This window comes from Haliaeetus leucocephalus, unplaced genomic scaffold (genome assembly GCF_000737465.1).
Source record: "Haliaeetus leucocephalus isolate CR32 unplaced genomic scaffold, Haliaeetus_leucocephalus-4.0 Scaffold849, whole genome shotgun sequence".
Taxonomy (NCBI): domain Eukaryota; kingdom Metazoa; phylum Chordata; class Aves; order Accipitriformes; family Accipitridae; genus Haliaeetus; species Haliaeetus leucocephalus.
The window spans coordinates 5,187,017-5,208,992 of NW_010973285.1; the positions used below are offsets into that span (position 1 = coordinate 5,187,017).

The following is a 21,976-nucleotide window of genomic DNA, read 5'->3' on the forward strand; positions in this document are numbered from 1 at the left end:
CTTGCCCAGTCAAGAACCCTTCACTATCTAGCAAGAGCTGCCACAGTTTTACGCAGGTTCCTGTATTTCTGACACTGCTGGTTTATGGAGAGTTCTAGCTCATTCCTAAATTTTGCTGGAACTGTCAAACCCACTCACCTTGCCCACCTTCACCTTTCTGATGCTTAACTACTTAAACATTTCTAAGCTTTTCTCCTGAACTGATTCTTGAATAGGAGGTGGAAGCCTCTGTGAACCCACAGCTAGGACTGCTAGGGGAGCCCAGGGTCAGGCCCTCTCTCACCCTTCGTGAAAGACTGGAATGTGGTATGGCAACCTCCAAGAAGGTCAATCTCTCTTGTAAAGCTGCTGCACTCAGCAATACCCACTGGCTCTTACCAAGCACTGGCACAGTGAAAACTCATTTATACAAAGTGCAAGCGCCTAAACTGGAGAGACAGAAGAAAACACAGTCCCCAAACCACCTCTGTCCTAGCACCTAGTGCCTCAGAGGTGTCTCACCCTGTAACTAAGGAAGCACTTGGACCCCCACTGTTCTCCATGTGGCTTCCTCTGGGCTGCTACAGGCAGAGAGGATGCATGTGTTGGTCCAAGCTTAGAATTCAAGGAGCCTGGTGAACTGAACTGCGGTGTATGAAATATTACTGCTCTCAGTTTTGCGTATTGTCACTGGCTGAAAACACCTTCCGCAACAGCCCCACCAGCTGCATGGCTCACATGAACGCTCCCCAGTATGCTCTGGTCCATACTAACTCAAGACACCTACTGAAATTGCTTAAGCAAACACAGCTAATTTTGCTTAGGCAGAGTAGGGAGTTCACTCTCAAACCTTCTTGCCAACAGAGCCAACTGCTGTCAGAAAGGCAATTAATTACCAACATTAAAAGGGCTGTGATGTCTTACTCTGGTCCAGCTTTTCTCTGGGCAAACGTCCATTGCCTACTGCTTATGCAAGAAAATAATGTGTTGTTCAATTGCTTTGTTTACTGTTTGTTGAAAAATCAGCAAGTTGGAAAAAAAGAACGAATTAAATTAAAAAAATGGGTTTACTTTAATCGCAGTCTTATTTAAATGCCCATTCCTACAGACATCTGAAAGGATGTCAAGTATCTTTATGATGTTACCTTCTTGAACATACCTATATAAAAGAAAATCATATTGCGCCCCTTTGAAAAATATCTGTAGAGTAAGAAGAGCTGCAAAATGATGCAATATAAAGAATATGCAACTGAAAACAGAAGTAACAAAAGATAAAGCTCTAGGCAAAAATCTGGATAGGATCTACTTGCTCTATTTCCTTGTTTCAACTTGAATTTCTTTTTCTCATGACCAGTGATCCAAAAATCATTAAAAATAACTGTTTATGCATTATGCACAGAAGGGGGCATAAAAGGAAGCTAAAATTCTTTAGTCTGACCCTCCCACATGCTATTTTCAGGGACATCTCATTCAGTGTTTCATGTATAGGAGCAAAGCTCAATCAATCATTCAAGCCTTTGCACAGCAACACTGAGCAATGTACCTGTGACTAAGCCTTGTTTCCAGTACAGAATTCAGACTGAAAGAACAGTCTTTGAACAATAACTGATTAAACAAGGTTCTTCTATTGCACTATCATAAGGCTGCACTGACTTGCATATCTGAAAAAAAGTCAATACTGTGGCTTTGTATTTGAGACTAAAAAAGCAAAAAGTATTGTTCTTAGCCTCTGCTTCTTTATTTTGCATTTATCATCCAGGTAAGGATTGCACATAGGGAAAAAAATTGTGAAAGGGCTTTTTAGGGACTATTTAATGAGCTAACTCTTCTAGTGTATGGCTGGCATTATACTTAACTGCATACTTCAGTGAGAAATACATCAGCTGAAATAGGACAGCAAGGCAACTTGTTCTGGCAGAGCCCAGACCTTCTCAGCAGAGGCCATTCTACAGTTTCCTGGAAATTTTAATCTAGGGTCAGCAGCCTATACACAGGGGAGGATGACAGGCAGAAGTTTTCATTGCAGCAGACAGCTAGCACACACTGGACTGCTGGAAAGACTGGAGGAGTGAGGCTTTGGGCCGTATAACACAACAAGAAGTAACAGCCTTGATGTGAGCTTAAGAGAGTGAGTGCCCAAAGCTTCAGAAGACTGAAGAATCTCTCAAAGAAAACAAACCAAATCAAATCACAAAGAAACCAAGAGGGGAGATAGCATCAAATCACAACACAGACAACTACTTCACAAGTAAAGACTTCAGTTAGACAGAGGCAAAGAAGTGGGAATTATAGAAATATTTTGAGTGGTCACCTTCCCCAAGCAATTACTGACCAAATGAATCTGCGCTGCTTGCTGCAGGTTGACTCATTTTTTAAACCACTTTCTTGAGATAAATTTGTACACTTCTGATCTCAAACAATAGTTTTTATTCAGCATCTTAAATTCAGTACCAACAGATCATGAAATTCCTTCTAAACTTCATACAGAAATTAATTCAATTGCTAGAAGTGCAAAGAAAGACAGGTTAGAACATAGAATCATAGATAGAATCGTTTAGGTTGGAAAACACCTTTAAGACCATCAAGTCCAACCATTAACCAAGCACTGTCAAGTCCACCACTAAACCACGTCCCTAAGCACTGCAGCTACATGTCTTTTAAACACCTCCAGGGATGGTGACTCAACCACTTCCCTTGGTGTCATCTGCAAACTTACTGAGGGTGCACTTAATCCCTTTGTCCAGATCACTGATAAAGATATTAAACAGAACTGACCCCAATACTGAGCTCTGGGGAACATGATTTGTGACCAGCCACCAACTGGATCGAACTCCATTCACCACGACTCTTTGGGCCTGGCCATCCAGCCACTTTTTTGCCTGTATTATCAACATATTTTCAGCGTAGCTGTAGCCTATTTTATACCCCTGACACCATTAACTTGTTGCTTTCTAAAGGTATTTTTATCCCTTCTATTTTCTGTGGAATGCAATATCCAAGGTCTACAATTCCAGGCTACTATGCAGAACAGGCAGAGTGCTCATATGCAGACTGAATTTAAGTATTAATTATGTATTTTTAGCTGGTTGATTTACATCCCTAAATGGATTGTAACTGTGACCGTGACAATATTATTCCATCAATAATTCAAGATGAACCTCCCAGAAAGAAAAAAGAGCCCTTTGCTTTCCACAAGGAGAGTAGAAATTATGTTGCATGACTCAGCAAAACTAGGAATAATTGTATGAAGTTTCTCATAATTTATGCAGAAGAAGCTTCTCAGTTCTTCATGGTGGACAGTAAGATGCAAGACAGCATGCAACAAGCCAATCATAAAAATAATTCCAGTATAGCTTTCAAGAATAAAAAACTCTGGCAAGATTTTTGGTGCTAAGAAATGTGAAAATGCAGAAAACAAGGAAAATTGCTTTTCAAGGTTGCTGCTGAAAGAACAAAAAGCACACCATAGTATTATTCATATACATCACTTCTGACAGCAAATTAATTATTGCAGTTTTCCAAGATTTACCCACAGACAAAATGATAACCTGGGGGCAGGGGGGGGAGTTTTCTGCGTTACCAACAATATATTACGTTTTCAACAGAAAAAACAATTAAAGATTTTGCTGAAAAGGACACATTTTTCTCTGTGGGCACTGATGCCTCAAGCCATGGAAATATCAAAATGTTTTCCACAGTTATGCATTTCTACAGAGATGAAAGAGGAATAATCCATCATCTGCTTGATTTTTGTGAAGTAATGAAACTGCAGTAGGAATATTTGAAAATACAGTAAGTTTACTAAAATCGATGCTTTGAGCTTCAGCCGTGCATTATTATTTGCAACTGATAATGCTAATACTCAGGGGACATCCCTTTCTCTGCAATCTAATTAGCAAATACTTTTTCCAGCTATCTGGCCAGCTCATGAAATACATGCAATAGCAAACACACTACAGATAGGTCATCCTTTAATCCTGAGGATTTAAATCCAGTAATATCCTCAGTCTCCAGTGGAGTTTTGGAATTATAGGATATATTTCATTCTACAAAGTTTTGACTACATAAATTTTTGTGCCATGCCTCCACAAAGTATGCTTTTTATAACTTGCAGATAAATGATCCTAACACTTTTCTTGGGTTTTTTAGAAAGATGAAGATGGGGATGAAAGACCATTCTGTGAAAACTTTTTTTGTTTCCTTTCCCAGAGTGACAGTAGTTTGATTGGTGGTTTGGTTTTTTTTTCAAATTATAATCTCATATATGACACATTCAGTGAAAGTGAATTGCCACAGAAAAACCTAATGAAATAGTCTTGGGTCCTAAATGCAAATCTGCTCTAAAACCAAATAAAAGCAAACAGAAAAAGACAGAAAAGACTTGCCTTCAGTTCACCAAACATTAAAAAAAGCTGAATTCACATTTTGATTTCAGGAACATAACCTGATTCACCTGCTCTGTCTGAAAAGAGACTGTCTTTTTAGTAAACTGTAATTATTAACCACGGGTTGAATCTTGATAAAGGCTAGATGTGGGTTATTTGTATTAGGAATCATGCACAGAAAGGGAGCTGAGAGTATGTGCTGGATTTCATAAATCCTGTCTTAGGAAATGATCTGATAGTCTAACATCAAGACTGACAAAACATACCACTTAAAAAATAATATGGAACTTATGATAGCTGAAATGGACATTGGAGAAGCAAAAACGTACATCTGAGAAAAAAATATGTACCCCCTGATATAAAATGTGTGTGTTTTTTCTTTTGGTCTCCCCTAATGCCAAGCAAAGAAGGTGGTCAGCCGCTGCAATGGTTTCTTAAAGATTTTTAAAATATTACTCTGGATTTCTTTTTATTAGAAACTCTAGTTCCACTGCAAGAAGGATAACCGACCTTATGTAGATAATTACAGCCTGCTCTGAAACAGAAACTCTTTTTTAAGGTAAGACTGTAATTTCAAAAATAAAAAAGTCACTATATTCCCATATGTCTTCTAAAAACTTGACTATCACAGTTAGAACAATTAGCCTTTCCAGATCTTACTGTGTCATAGAAAACCCTAATACTCCCCAGAACATCTCTCTTAAACATTTGGTCAGTATTTAACATTATGACCTCACTTAGGCAAGAGCTGCCCTTTTTTTGCCTTTTCAGGAGTTTCTAGTGCATCAAGAGTTTGCAATTCCAGATGAAAGGACAGCATACGTAAACATATGGACTTAGTTGTCCATTTTTTGTGGACAGAATTGGTTCGTCTGCACACACATCTCTTTCAAATAAGTGCATAGACGAATACTAACAAAATGATAATGCCACTGTTTTGATTCAATTGCCAAGCTACCCATATCTACCTTGCAAAATGCTCGTCTATTTTCATTATAAACAAATGGTACCAAGCTGCTACCTAGCCACATACTAATTACAGTATCTTAAGAAGAAAGTTATACTTACATAGCTTTTTTCTTTAATCAATCAAATAAAATTCAAATGTAAGTTTGACTTGTTCAGTGGAGGTAGGAGGGGCACAGTGTTAACGGGAGGATGACAACAGGTAGGCATCACATAAAAAAGGTGCATTGCCAATATATTTTTGGATCAAAACCCCATTCATAAATTTCTTGTTACCACACTTTCTGTCACCTTCTTTCATATTTCCACTTTTAGATAATGTCCTTCCTCAACCACATAAAACCAAACAGTTATTCTCAGTAGTCCCACAGTGGTGCTAGTAAGACTTCTTAGCAAGTATGAAGCCCACAACAGGGGGTCTGATTCAGCAAGCAACTTTATCACATCTGCATGTTCAAAATTTAGTTTTGGTTACTCAATTACTAATGCAGCTAGTGGAAATGTGGAGGTGACTGCTAAAGGGTCTGCAAAGATTTTCTACAGATAATCTGAGCAGGTGGCTTATATAGCATTCACATACTCCTTGTGGAGTTTAATAACTGCATTTATAGATTGTTGTTTTCTTTATGTAGTACAGAAATAGCCCAATAAAATTACCATGGTTTTATTTCTGTATGGTCATGGGGTTTTTTAATATCCACTTTAAAATTTCTCTTAAGAGTAGTGAAATCAGGGTCCATTATTCATCAGGTGGTTTTGATGACTAGATAAGATGTCCTCATACTTATTTCATTCATTGAATAAAAGAACCAGAACATAATAGGCTAATTTTATCTTATTTCCTAGGAAATCCTGGTAAAATAACAAGGTAGAATTCAAGAGTTTACCCCTCTATTTTTTCAGGAATACCCAAGAGCTTGATCACTTCCCTTCATCTCTTTTTATCTTAGGTTTCTTTTCCTGCAGGTGAATGATCTTCAAGAACTACAGCTCTTATTATTATGCACTGGTGTTACTACTCTGTCCTATTGCCCAGTGTCATAGGATGCTTTACTTTAGCAGTTAGCATGCAAGAAAAAAATTCATCATTTTCATTTTTAACATGACAATGACAGAACTTTGGGTTACTTTCTGTAATTCATATCACCATTCAATCCCTTCCTTTTTGTGGTATCAGGATTAGTGTTAGTACCAGTGCTATTCTATTTGTCTGAAGTAGCTCACTTCAGGGTTCATCTTTCTGTTACTGAGCTGTTCTAAACTCATTAATCCCTTTTGACTTCAAAAAGCTAGGCAAGGTGTGTAGGAGTGCTCCCCAACCCCGTTTAAGGGAAATCCTTGTTGTTAAGTTGCTTCTGAGCAGATTAGAGGAAAGCAAGCTGAGAACTCCAAGTTAAGCTCTTGTCTGGGCATCACATCTTCCCAGAATTCCCAGTATTTGAAAGGGAAAAATCCATACACTCATGTAGCAAACTTCTGAAAAATATGTCTTACAAAATATCAATGTATAGTATTGCTGACTTAAGCTTACAATATATCAGAAGAGAGCTCAAAACTTTATTGAGAACTTTGCACTCAGCCACACTCAATCTGTATTCTGTTTCATCTCAACTCTAGGCATTATTAATGCAGAGAACAAATGGAAGAAGGAAGATAAAGGCCTCAGGGGAAGAAAATAAATGTAGGCTAATATGAAAAACTGAACTGGAATTGATAGATGAGTAAATCTTACACTTAATCAAAAATGGCAAATAATAAATGAAATTAATTTTTTAAAATGCAATCAAAATCAAAGAAAGGGGCACTTTGGCTTTGTTTCTGTGTTTTTAAAAGTGTAAACAATGTGATACACAGAAAAACTTTCAGTCAAACTTGAAAACAATTATAGAATAAAAAATGCTGGGCTTAAAATAATTTAAAACGACTTAAAAAGCAGAGTCTACAACAAATACTGCATAAGACAAAACACCCAGTTTACCACAGTAAATGAAAAAAATAGAAGATAAAAGAATGAGATATAATACAAAATCAACGAATGTTTACAAATAAAACATAACAAAGTTCAAACTGTGGAAAAAGGTACCATAAGAAGTCAACTAGTAAGATAGTATTAGCAGTAATTTTTTTTTTAATGTAAGAGGAAACTATTTATGTAAATAAGATTATTTATAAGGCTATTTATATTAAGAAGAAACTAAAGATGGAAATAACAATGCAAAGCTTACTAATCAATATGCATTACTTCCCCCCACACATCACACTTGACAGAGGATATGCTATAGCTTGCAGACGGATGACTCAGGCACCAAAACCTGTATATAAACCTAAAGCATGTAAGGAGTGAATACCACAATTACATTATATATAAATCACATAATACATTAATAAATTGAACTAAATATAGCAGCTAATGTTGGCAGTACCATTCTTCGTTTTGGAGGTTGGTCTATTTTATACAAGAGTATGATCTTCTAAGTGAGCCTATCCCTCCAATGCATACATATCTACACACATTCTTCTTCCCCAGTGGGCCACATGCTGTGAGAGCCAACTCTTCCATATAAAACAACAACTACATTACAACTGAACATGCAAACTAATTTCCAGATTTTTCTTTCTCCTTGAAACCAATTTTTCTATGAGTATTTCTAAAAATCCAGTCTATTCAACTTTTCTCACCAAAGTTTCTTTTGGCTCAAACCCCATTTTTCTTCTGAACTGGCAACAGATGGGAGTTGCAGCACAGCAAATTTCAATTAGGTAAGATATTAGGAAAAATAATTTGACAAGGGTGGTCAAACATTGGATCAGGCTGCCCAGAGAGGCTGTGGGATCTCCATTTTTTAAGATCTGATTCATAGCCCTGAGTAACCCGATCCAGCCCTGGAGTTGTATCTAACTTCAAAGCTGGCCCTGCTTTCAGCGGAGAGTTGGACCAGATAACCTCTGAAGTTCTCCTCCATGCTAAATTATTCTGTGATTCTGTGAACTAAGGATGGAGTTCATTGCATCTGACTAAAAGTATGTCTATAGGACTATCTAGACAATTATCCTATGGAGGAAGACAAGCACTTACAGAAGCAAACTCAACTCAACACCTTAGTTTTCTTAAGACTGGGACACTTACTCTTCATGCTTTTGTCTCTCTTATGAATGAAAAGAAAAAAAGATGACCATCTTAGACTTGATATATAACTTCTACATAATCTCAGGTGAGACAGATTCCAGTTTGAGCAACATTTTTTGGATAAACTGCAGCAACAAGTTTATACTGAGCTTAACAGATAAACTGAACAGAAAGATAACACAATACAGTGACTTAATAGTGCTTGCTACCACACGTACCATAACCAACAGTCTCCAGTTCTGCCATTTCAACAGCACATTTTCTATCTGCATTAAGAGAGAAGCATCTGACTTGCAGTTTTTTTTTTTTAAATGGAGCACTATTTCAATTTTAAAGATCAGCCTCAGCATGCAGGTTAGAAGAGCTCTTCTATCACACCGTATGGATAACAGATTAAGATTGATTTTTTTTTTCACATGATCTGCATACTTTTGCCTAGAGTTTGATTTATTGGGTTAGCCAAGTCTGTATTTTAATTCCACCAGAGGGCAGTACTCTTGATGAACTATCCTCTTGTAATTTACAGGCATGCCCAGAGAGACACAGGCACAGAGTGTTCCTATAGTCTACGTGAGATATCAACAAGCCCCAAGGTCACAGATTAGAGAAACATTTAATAAAGGCATGTAAATGGTGATCAAAAGAGCATAGTGTAGACGATCCCATGTTATAAGACCTTTTTTTCCCTCAGAAATACAAAATAATTGCAGGAAATTTGCTGGGCAAAGCTTATGAAAAATCATCAGCTATTAATGAATGTAGCTACAAAGACTTGGTTACTACTTCTCTTAACTGTAGCATCATATAAAAGCAAAGTGACATGCTAAAAATTCCCATATTCATTAAATGGATTTTCCAATAACAGATTTTAAACAAGATTTGACTAAGACCAAGAGTAACATCTTTGCCCATCTTGTCTGGTTGGGTCTCCCCATGGCAAATGCAGCTGCTGTTGTGTGTTACTTTTCTTTTCTTTCTTAGTTAAGGACTGTATTGTCTCAGCTTTGCAACAAAAGCTGTTAATACATTTTATCAGGAACAATGCTACCTCATTACGTCCATGTTTTAGCGACGAGTTCTTCGCTGTAAAGCCTATCTGGTGGTCAAATCCCCTGAACGTCTGCATTATAGTAATTTTAATACAAGGTTGCAATTTAAATAATTTTATCAACAATGACTATTATCATCTATTCACAAAGCTGGAGCACAGGTTAGAACTCCCACCCTCCCAAAGGAGAGCTTAAATGAGAGGACAGACAAAGCCGAAGTCTCTCTCTGTACAAACACACATGACAAGCTTGTGCCTGGCTGGAAAATTTCTGAAGCAAAGCAGTTTTGTCAGCAACTGCCAATTTCTTGAACTGAAAGCACTTCGCAAAAAGCACCAGTTTTAATCACACTTCATGCATTTCATCCAGCCAGCTATGGCACACACAGTTACACTCCATCAGAAATTGTCCTTCTTGCCTATCAAATCATTTGGCTGGGACTTCAGGATCCTTGTCTGCAAGTCAGCGTAGGTATAGGACAGCCCCACCAACCTGCCATTTCCCCAGGTTTCTCAGGCTCAAGGGAAATCCTGCTACTCTTCCACATCCCCAGGTTAGATGCAGCCTGCTGAATTTCTCCCCCCCTCAGATGAATGTGAGCCTTGTTCTTCAGACTACTAACAGCCTGCAGCTGAACAGGTCCAGCATGGGTCTGAAAGAACCCTTCACAATTTGCAGGATTTAGTTAACTAAAATTGCCATACCTTACTTCTTGTAGATGAGTACAGCATACAAAACCAAATTAAAAGTCTGCCATGCTTGCTACTAGACCTTTCACTTCTTGTCAGCATATTCATGAAAGCTGTTTTCAGCCAAAAAAGCAATGCTTTTGTTTGTTTTTATTTTCCTTATGAAGTACATCTCCTTGATATTTTTCTAAGTTATTCTTCCCACTGTACATGTGCTAATCTTGCCTTCACTCTGCACAAAAATGTGTCCTAAGCTATGATGACAAATTCATATGGATAAACGTGAATAGATTATAGAATATATGGAGTTACAAGTGAAAAGAGAAATGAAAACATTGTATACTTGTTTTTATAATGCAGCCTTCAACCTTGCTTGCTTTATTCCTCTCTCAAACACTGTCATTCCTTCCCCCACTGTGCACTAATTTCTGGTTTGCCAAATGACCTCTGCAAAATTTACAGTGAAAGGAACAGGACCCTTTCACACCCCTCCTGTGTGAAAGCAGGAGCAGATCTCTAATTGCATATAATGATCTTCAATCTATGTTCAGTTTTCTTTAAGTGCAGGGATGAGAGGAAGCTGTTCGTCTTTGTTATATATGGAAACTACAACAGGGTTTCTCTAAATTACAGATTTGATGTCAAGTTTCTCTGGGCTTAAATGCAAGAGGGACTAAAGTGTAATGCTATGGAGAAGGTCCCGAAACAGATGCGATGGCACCAACTGAAGAGTGAAAGCTAGCAAACATGTCATCAGGTTAGATAACTCTTCCTGCAACAATACCCTTTGCAGAAAAAGAACTGCTACAAAGGAAAGAACCTCCCAATGGAGGAACCCTGTGTGCTTTAAAGTAATCATTAATGTCTATCTCAAAGATTAATCTAAAACCCCAACAATAAACTTACTTGTTTTACTTGAAAATGAGCGAATATAGTCACCAGTACTTCTGCCTCAAGGATGTTGGCCGTTTGCCTCCACTTACCCGCTTGTGAAGACGTTCTGCTTCCTCCTGATACGCAGCAAGTTGTTGTTTCCATTGTTTTACGTTGGCAGTGGACTCCAGCAGGGCTGCTGTGAGCTTAGCGTTATTACCCTTGAGCGTGGCCAGTTCTGCCTCCCAATGCTTGCTGATTGTCGAACTGCACAGACAGAATGAGAATGGTCAGAGCCCCCAGATCTCTTCCTTTTTTTTCCTTAAAATATCTTGTAATTTTTTTTCAAAATATCCAGGAAAAATACAATTATGCAAAAATCCTATGATTGAATGTCCAAATGAGAATCCAAATGTTCAAATCAGCAAAACTATAAATTCAGAAAATATAGGTATATCATTATTGGAAAACAACCTCCACCCTCCCAGTTCAACAGGGTATTTTTTTTTAATAAAACGTTAAGGATGATGAAATACACATCAGCTTCCCAAAAGCAACATTCTAGAATAAGTATATGATTAGTCACTATTTTAACATACATGTATTGCGTGAAAGAGCTTTTTTAATCTACTACTTTATGAAATATATTGTAGAAAAAGATTTGTCACCAACTTGATTAAAGACAGCTAATGTAGTGCTTTGGAACTACAGCTTAGTTGTCTTAATGCAAGCCTTCTATCCCTGAAAGATACTTTCTTTGTTAAATACCATATTTAATTTGTATTTGCAAACTCAAAGATCTTGAATTTCAGCACCATAATACTATTAATATACCTTTCCTCAGTAATATCAGCAAACAGACTAAAGATCAAGGAGCGCAGAGATATTATTGCTTTATTGCAAAGAGGAAGCCGATGCTGGGGTTTACTGAAGTAGCATATGGAAGAACAATCCTTGCCCACAATTTAGTTATTCTCTGAGCAAACACAGGGCTTTAATTTTCACAGGTAATTAGTTTGCCATCATCCACAGACCCTATCTTTGCACTCAGTATGCAAGGGTAAAACATCTCAGACACATCAGGTGAATGTATTAGTATGCAAATAGCTCATTAATGTTTACTTGTATAATGCTAACAGCACGTGAATTGCACACCTATATGGATAATACACACACAAAAAAATTCATTTTGTCTAATTAGCTTACTATTAAAGGCATCATTGAAAACCAAAGATCTGTAACTCTGGCCAAAATGATTTTGTATATAGGTTTGTGATGAATTATGAGGAATTATTATAATTAGTTATTTATTATAACAAGTATATTTTAATATGCTTGATTTAATTATAAATTATTACTATTTTGTGTGTAAGTTTATAGGTCTATTTGAACTTCGTACATATGAACAATGAAACATTCTGCCACCATTTTGTCCACCAAGTTTCTTTTTTCCATTTCGTGCATATGCACAGCCCATCCCACCAAAGCATATTTCAAAAACATTATTACTCCTATAAATGCTCCTTAGGTGTTTAAAATCAACCAGCCACCAAGGAATGTTCATTACCAAGTCAGATCACAACTACTGTTTCGCTAAAACATGATGTCTGATTCTTCCATGCTCCAGCATTTTCTTCCAAATATGCTGCTTCATCCCCTTGAACAGGAATACAAGTTCTTTCAGTAGAGGAATAGTGGTTCTTTCAAATTGCTCTAGCATTTCATGATCTATTCAACTATTTAGAAGTTCACTGCTGGAAATCTTAAATCTTAGATGACTAAACTAAAATAACTATAATCATACTTTATCAGGGAACATTGACTCACATATTAAAGAAAATGAGAACAAATTTCTGTAACAATGTCTACTCTTCTGTTTCTCTAATCAGATTTACTTTTCACTTACAGTAGCACAGCAGATCAACAAAATCCATAAAAAACATGCTAAAAAAATCTAGTTCATTATCATATTCATAATATACTACTTAAATTAGTCTAGTTTCGTATCTGATAACACACAATGACTTCCCAACTATTTAGACTTATCCTGTTTCTTCTTACAAAACTCCGCATTCTCTGACAAATACAACTATGTGATGGATATCATATCAGGAAACACAGAACCAACTACATGAATTTTTTGTTTAATAAAATTGTAATTTCATTAAAATAGCCCACAACCAAGCCTATCAGTGCTGACTTAGTTTTTTCAAATACTTTCTTGACAAACTAAAAAAGAAAAAAAATAAAGTTACGCTTTGTGGATTATTTTGGTTAAAACTGGATTTATTTGGATTTAGATTGATTATTTTAGGACCAGATAAAAGCACACCTATAGCAGTCTGTTCTAAAGCTAGACTAAGAGTATCTGCATTGATGCCTATATCTGTAGAACTACGTTAGTTCAAATTTATCAACACTTTCAGAGGAAACAATGAGCAACATACGGTTCAGACACAATGAGAATTCTCACTTGGAAGAGAAGATGTTGGGACTAACAGCCGGGAGAGGGAACACACAGATCCAGAAGCTGAAGGACACGTGTGGAAAATTCAGAGGGCTCCCTACAACTGCTAGAACCCCTGGACAGAATTTTGGTGGTGGAACAGCTGCACTACAGACCCTCAGGATAGGTATGGGAAGGCTGCACATACTCATTCTCTCTAAAACCTTTTACTTAATTCCTGTCTGAAAGGCTTTTTGCTAAAAGGAATTGATTTTGCCCTCAGTGCATTAGATTCTATCACAGGATATACACACACAGCTCTGTCAGGTTGTCTTAACAGTTCTAAATACCTAAACCAAAACCAAATCATTCCTCATGTGTTCTGAGATTACTTGCTCTAGGAAGCACATGAAATATGAACTCTTATGCAGTGATCAAAGTGATCCAAACTGCAATGCAACTTCTACCAGAACACCTTCCAGTTTTGCACTGCAGTACAAAGAGCAAAGCTCTATGTATACATTGGGGGACACAGACATACACATTTGCAGTCCTGTGGTGCAAGAATTCAACCTGCATACATGTTTTGTTTTATTTTGAAAGCCATCCATCCCTTCGCTGGCAGTGTCACAATTTTAACAGTTACTTCTTCAGACCTGTCAGAATTAACATCACTGGCTGCCTGGCACACTCGAAGTTTCAAGACAGTCCTTCAAAAAGTGAGACATCCTTAAACACTCCTGCTTGTTGCCTGTTTCTCAGCATGAAAAGCTCCACCAAACTTTTAAAAATACCCTAGCAGAGAATAAAGCCTGGTCACTTCCCTTGTGAAACTTCTGAACATCTGAAAGTAAGAGAACAAGCTGTTTTGCATAAATCACTACATTAGGGCCAAATACAAGAGGGAGAATGGGCCTCGAATGGATAGGAGCAAAATACGAGTTTTACTGACTCAACAGATCATGCTGTTAAAAAAAAAAAAGCTTTCATAACAGAGGTTTAGGTCTGATTGCACAGAAAATTATCTTTACAATGACAACTGTTCACGGATTGTAAGCACTTGTTAGCAAGCAAAAGGTCAAAACTCTTTCAAATCTCCAATCCTTGGTGATGGCCATGGTATCTGGTACATGTGTAACATCAGACCTCTCCACAGCCAGAACACTGCATGGTGCTCCACCGTCAAGGCAAAGGATTCAAAGTCAGATATTTAACACCTAAAGCCTCCAGAACACTACCAAAACCCACTCCTAGAACAACTGCTGACTGGTATCATACAGCCTAACTGTGACACCCCCTGAAAATTAAAGTAGGAGTCAATGATCTTGCATACTTTTAGGCATTCTGACCAATTAACATCAGGCCAATCTGCTTTCTCATTGGGGATTAGTTACAACCCCAGTAAGTCACCGAGGAATAGCTTTGCTATCTGTCCATCTGTGACCTGAATAGAGTGCCAGAGGCTATAAATGCATGATTATCTTTCTCTGCAAAGTAGGTCACTTAAGGAAAATTAATCCGAAAAGCTCCAGTCACCACATTTAGCCAGCTGGAGAAGCCTTGTGAAGGCAGGGGGTGGGGAGCACACATTAATGAGTTGCATTCAGAATTAAGTTATTTTGAGAGATGCCTTCATGAAACAAAGAAACAAAAGCAGTTCAAATAGAGATGTTTTCTGCTTTTTGAATCAGATTGCTTATTGTTTGCCAAGCTGTATGAGTACCAATACTATAAAACACAGCTTAAGCTTTATTTCAGATTTACAGAAATAAAATGTGTGCAGAATTCTGTTTTATTAATATTTTATTGGTTTTAATATTGGATTCATTGCATAAAATGCATTAATTTAAAAAATTGATTTCTTACTATAGCATAGTCATGGTTTCAAAGAACTACCGTTACTCAAGAGCACGTAAGTTCTTTTCTTCAGGTGTCACTGTGATCTGCACTGCAGGTGTATGGTGAGCAGTGCTGTCTTGGGATAACAGAAATGAAGAGGAATTCAGCTGAGCAGAGAATGGAGTACTTTCAGTCCAAAATCTGACATCTGGTATAGTAACTAAATACATAAGTCTTGACAAATATGAACAGAATAGAATCCCTGTAGCTGCTGCCCAGATTATAAATAGTGGCATGGGTTGGAAGCAGCCCAAGAGTCTGGAGGAGTGAGCATTAACAATCAGCAGGAGAGGTATGTCAACCAGCTGGTAACAACGCATTAGCTGCGCTGGCAGCAAGGGGTGATCCTTTCTGACAGCCTTGCTGGTGAGCCTTACGGAGCAGCTCTTCATGCTTCAGGAAGCAAAGGGGGATTGTGAATGATTTGGTTCTGTTACAGTAGTATCCAAGAGCTCTAGTGAACTCAAGTAGTGCAGCTTCTTCTCTTTGGAAGCGTAAGGCAAGTGTTTGGTTTATGTAAAACTCCCTGGTGCATTTGGGAAGGAATTCTGCACAAGGTCCTTAGGAAATCCTCCATATGAAATAAGCTTCAGATAATGCTGAGGTGCCAGACTGGAAGGGTGACATCTCTGCAACAGGTTACACTTGCTATTGCCTATATTGGAATGATGTGACTGTCCTATTAGATGGAGATGTTGACTCTGCTGTCACAGAGGATGAGTGCAGCATCCCTCAAGGCACTCCTAAAAGCTCACAAGAATCACAAGAATCCTCCTCTCATTCATGCTGAGAATGAGAGTTAAGCTCCTCACTTCATGTCCTGATTTGGAAGAAATTTTCAACAGGCATTTTGGGAATTTCACCCCTTTTCAGAGATTTCAAAAGGCATCTACTGTGGCCATTAAATGTGTAAAATTACTTCATGATAGAAAGGATTTTGAACATGCTGGTTTTAGAGTTTGTCATGCTGCTAGTCCAAAGTACCATATGCTCTCGGTAATGATTCAGAAATTTCTCCCCCTCTCTTGAACATTCAAAGCAAAATGGAAACAGAAAGGGGTTTTGTCATTTATTTAATTAGACATAATTAGGAGTCCTAGAATGAGTGGGAAGCTGAAGAGCGAGCAGTGGAGTGGATCAGGTCCTATCTCACCATCCCAGGAAGGGGCAAGAAAGAAAAGTTTTGAGTTGTTCTGCCATTTTAGATTTCGTACAAAGCTGTCTGCTTGTACAAGCCCAGCAGTTTCAGCCACCCAAAAGACTCTGAACTTATGTGTATGACGGACACAGTCATGTACAGTATAGCTAATAATTAAAGACCAGCAAAAGAGGAAAAGCTACGGTAAGAATGACAGCTTTTGTAAGAAGAAAACTTAAGAAACAAAACAAAATTGCTGCTTTACAGCTACTGCTTATTGTCTTATCTGTAGTTGTCATTAACTGGACACATACAAAAGGAAGTCTTATTTGATAAACTGGAATTTATTAAAAAAGGGTAAATCCTCTCAAAGTTATAATCAAGAGATAATTACCGGGAAATTGCTTTAAGTTAAATATTTTGAGTGAGGCCAATGAAAAACTAATTAATATTCAAAAAGATCCTTATCCTTAATTAGAGTATTCAAAAGAATTTTTAGCAAAAGAGGATAGCTCCCCTGGGGAGAGAAGTAGGAACGTTAATGGACCATGAAAGATGTGTTCTTCCCTTTGGGATAAGGAATATCTACATGATCTCAATGGAGTTACATCAGCACAAAACGAGAGAAACATAGTTGTGAATCAGCTCTTCAGACTAGTTAAATGACAAATTCAATCATAGCAAAAAAGATGAAGGAGGCCCTTGACGCACATCATACTTTAAGTGAGGTGACTAATAACAAAGCCACACACAACTACTGGAAAGTGAGAAAGGCAGCGGAGTGGCTGAAATCAGCAGGTGGGCGCATGACTTCTTTGAGTCTATCATTCTCCACAACTGTTGAAGGTTTATCCCACTGCAGGATATATTGTTTTGTTTTGCACACCCCTTTACTCAACTCAGAGCTACAATATGCTTGAACTCCTGATTTCTATGTCAGTGTAGAAGACAGAAATGCAGAAGCTTTTTCTGCAAATTTGGGCAGAGGGTGCTTATGGAGCTATTACAGATTTCTCTTTCAAGGTGTTTTATATCATAATCATGATCTTTCACTTTGTTTAGCCTTTCAGTTTGACCATCCTCCCAGATTATGAATCATCCAAAGTACCCATGCAGGCCACGGACAGAAGAAGAGTTGCCTTTCCAGTTCTGTTACAGCAGACCTGTTCTTAGGCATCTCTTGTGCTATGCTTTATCAGCTCACTGGGGAAGGGTCAACACCTTTGCAGACTTGACAGATAAAGATGATCAAAGATGTTGAGTAATCGTGCACACTCTTTCCACTATGTAGCAGACCACTATGCAATGCAAATTGGTGGCTATACCCTATTTAGTTCCACCACCTAAATCCATGTTCTATATTTCTAATACAGCCTTCATTCATCACAGGGCCCACAGAAACCACCACAGACTGCCTTTCAATAGGGAAGCTTACCACTGAGGAATAGACTGGGTATTAAATTCTTTTTAAGGAAGAAAAATTTCACAGAAATATTCCCTATGGTAATCCGGCACAGTATTCCTGCAGAAGACAACAAAGTCAGAGAAAAAAATGCCCAAGTATGGTGGTGTTCACTGCTTATTTAAACACTAAGAGACAATGGCAACATAAGAGCTCCTGAAAGGCACTCCATGGGATGAAGAAAATTGGATATTGACACAAAATTAATGCTTCAGCTATGGTCCTTATCAATCAGGGACTTAGAACCCAGTCCTGACCCCAGTTAAAGTGGGGGACAAAGAGAAAAGTCACTCTTCTCCACAAGAAACAATGAAGCTTCCAAGCTTCTTGAATTGTCTGCTAGTGTACGCTGGATGTGGTTACACAGGTGACATTTAAACTGTATTTCTCATTAAACTTACACTGCTAAGAATAGTTTTAATGCATGTCTTTTGTACATTGTAACACAATGCAAAAGACTTGTATTTAACCTGAATCATCACAGTAGCACTAAGAAAATCCCTGCTTTCTCTGAAGAGGCTCAACTTTTATTTTAATTTTTTCTTTTAAAAAGATCTCATTTTTTACTTAGTCATTTAATTATATATAGTACAGAGACACTAGATTATCTCATCATGAAGGCCACAGAACATAAACCAAAATCAGTAATTCTCTTCTAACTTTCAGCCCTTTGCAGGAGCAAGCATAGCTAATTAATTTCTAGCTTTTTTTTGCACTAAACTTTAAAACCTTATATACCTAACATTTATCACATACTTTGAAAAATTAAAAAAGATTTGCACTTGCTCCCTTACTGCAATTGCTTAATGGTGTCACCGCAAGTATTTTATTCTCATGCCTGTGAGACCTTGCAGACCTAAAATTTTATCACATACTCTGAAAAAGTAAAAAAATATTTGCCCTTGCCCCTTTACTGAAATTACTTATTGGTATCACTGGAAGTAGTTTATTCTCATGCGTGTAATGTATCTCATATTTTTCACAACTGATACCAAATAAGTATTTTTAGTGCATTAAACACTAGGCATAATTCCTTGCTGTTGCTATGGTGCTCAATACTTCAAATATTCCAACAAATCTGCATTTTCAAAAGCAACCTAAGTTATTCAGGAACTTATATCCCATTTTCTAAAATGACGAGGTATTTGGCTGTGAAGAAAGTCAAACTGACTTGTGCTCCTATGGCACTTAATCATTTTATGAAAGCAGTTAGATGATGTGGTTATCGGCAAGTCAGATACCAGGACACGGTGACCCTGACATTAAAATAATCTGAAGTATGACCACTTTCATTCTGGAACTCATTCCTACACACAAGAATTTAAAGCAGTTTAACTGTAAATTCACACTTTGAATTAGTAAGGATTAATTTTGCTGAGGCCGCTGGCTAGACAAAACCCTGTGTTTCTTTCAAAAATCCTACCTATGACAACAATTTGTGTGTGCACTGAACCAGTCCGCACTCTGTCAGCAATGTAACAGAAGAAAAGAGAAGACAGTATTTGAGTGCCCTACACTTCTGTCACCTGGGCTCTAATTTATTGAGTGCTATTGATTTTAAGAGTTTCACTGAATTGTGCTCTCAATTACACCTCAGTGAGTTTGAGAAACTTCTCTAGCTTCAGCACAAAATGTTGCAGTGGTAAGGACAAGGAACAACTTTTCCCAGCGACCACACATCCGCCACTAAGTAAAATGGGGCCAAAAAGCCCTGAGCTTCTGAAAGCCATATGGACTGGGGAGTTTGCACTCTCCAAACACTGCCGTGGTGCGTGTGAGCTGGCCAGACAGACCAGCACAAACTGGCACAGTTTTTACACAGTCAGGTTTAGCACCCTTCCATCTCTACAGTCCTCCAAGGCTTTACGTGGTCTGCAACCCTCCCGTGCCCATCTGAAACACTTCTGGACATGCAAAGCACATTCAAAACACTTCTGGACATGCAAGGCACATCCATGCTTTTGTGCAAGGAGAATGCAACTCTGGTGGGTGGCAACGCAGCCCTCAAATCATTGCAGGTTATGTGGAACTGGAAAAGGACTCCATACAAAACAGTAACTGTGTCTTACAGCTGCAAGGACACTGCACAGTGCAGAAGAGATCCAGCATCATTGCTGTAACACGTGGAAATGGTTCAGCCCAGAGCCCTCCGTGCCAAGGCCCATTTTATTTAGCTGTATAGATGTGGCCCATGAGGCTGTTGCAGCTACAGGTCGATTCTAAGGAGCTCAGCAGAGATTCTCAGCTTTGCAACAACGGAGTGAAGACAGTAAGAGCTATGCTCTGAGCAATTGCAGCCACATGTAGAGCAGTGAGGTGGCTAAAGGAACCTCTCACAACCCTGTAAATCTGACATACACCAAATGCAAAGGGGTGGAGATCCTCAGCACAAACCTCTGCCCGCATTTCCAGGTACTGTCACAGCTTTAATTGTAGTGTATTGCACCTCTGCTGAAGACACCAACTGTTATGAGTGGCTGAATGTGAAAGATTGACAAGTGCCTACATTAGATCTTAGCTGAACTTTCTGTTAGTGATATCACAGGATAGCTCAGCCTCTAAGACCCCTTAATGGTTCCTCTCTTACCTTCATAGAAAACACTGAACTCATCAGAACAATTATTACAGCTGCAGGGCCTCACAACTACAGTACCAGCAACAGAAAGACATTCTATAGAATGACCTAGAGGAATACTTATACATGATTAGGCAGTTTCATAAAGATTCTGAATTATGACTGTTTGGCCTTCATCCAGCTACTGCATTAGCTTATCTTACAATATCAAATAATAACTACTGGTGCAATTAATTTTCGCATCGCAATTGCCAGTTCGCTTACTCCAGTAAATAGAACAACATGCATTAATCACACAGTTAGCACTAGAGGTGAACTGTCAGTTTACATGCTGACAACAAAATAATTTTATACCATTAAGGGAACAGAAGCTATGTGAGAGTATGGCAAATTTTATTAAGTTTCATTTATCTCCTGTGATAGCCATACAATTACTTAAGAGTCAATAGCCTATATATAAAGCTCAAACTAAACCATCTATGGAGCTGTCAGAAGTACTCTGAAGAACAAGGAATAAGTCACATAACTATATGATCACAGCAAAATATTTATTGACTGTACAGGTTTGAACAAAACAACTTGCAAGTGAGTTGCAACACTTCTAAGTGGATACTGTAACTCACATTTTTTTCCATCCCAGCTTTTTAAGAGAATGGAAGTATTAAATTTGCCTTTTCTAAAGCAAATCTGAATCCAAGAAAAGACTAAATTTCTTGCACTACATTGATCCTAGAGTCAAATTTACTAAAAAGAGATTAAATGAATGAAAAAAAAGATTAAATTTAATACATGGGAAGTCTCTGATAGTGGCACTTTTTCTGTGAACTACAGGTAACACTGAGAGGAAGCAGTGCCTATGTAAGTTTCTCCCTCTCCCCTACTGTAAAAAAATCCCAGTTTTTAAGAAAAAAATCTAACATGGCACCTTCCTTAACTCACTGGTAGCTGCTAGTTCTTTTTTACTCAGTCTAGACTAAGCGATCTTAGGTTTCCTTCAGCTTCTCTTCAGAATAATGCATAGGTTAGATGACTTGGCTCAAAAACTCAGCTGGAAGTTAAATAATAATTTATGGATCTGTTCTTCCCAATTCAACAACTAATTGACGCAATAGTTTTAAAGCAGAATATAAAGCTTGGATCCCCACTTCTCTACCTGCCCCATCTTACTTAACTCATCATAAACCCAACAGGGATGCCAAGAGTATGAAGTTGCACATGAGTTTTGCTAGTTGTGAATTCACAGACAGCAGAAGCGATGCTGAGCTCCCATCCTTTCACAAGGCTATGTCTATGTGACACGGCACTGTTTCAGCACGTTTGTTTTCTAATATTGCGAGCACTATTTCACCTTCCCTGTGTCATGGTTTAACCCCAGCCAGCAACTAAGC

The 21,976-nt window shown here is 38.0% G+C and overlaps 1 protein-coding gene across 1 annotated transcript in view; it reads right to left on the bottom strand.

Annotated features, from left to right (window-relative positions):
• Positions 1 to 21,976, bottom strand: part of HOMER1 (homer homolog 1 (Drosophila)) — a 99,992-nt gene that overhangs the window by 10,212 nt on the left and 67,804 nt on the right. The window contains exon 7 of the mRNA XM_010582878.1: positions 11,179 to 11,335. Within this exon, the coding sequence (XP_010581180.1) occupies positions 11,179 to 11,335 (157 nt within the window). The remainder of the gene's footprint in view (positions 1 to 11,178; positions 11,336 to 21,976) is intronic.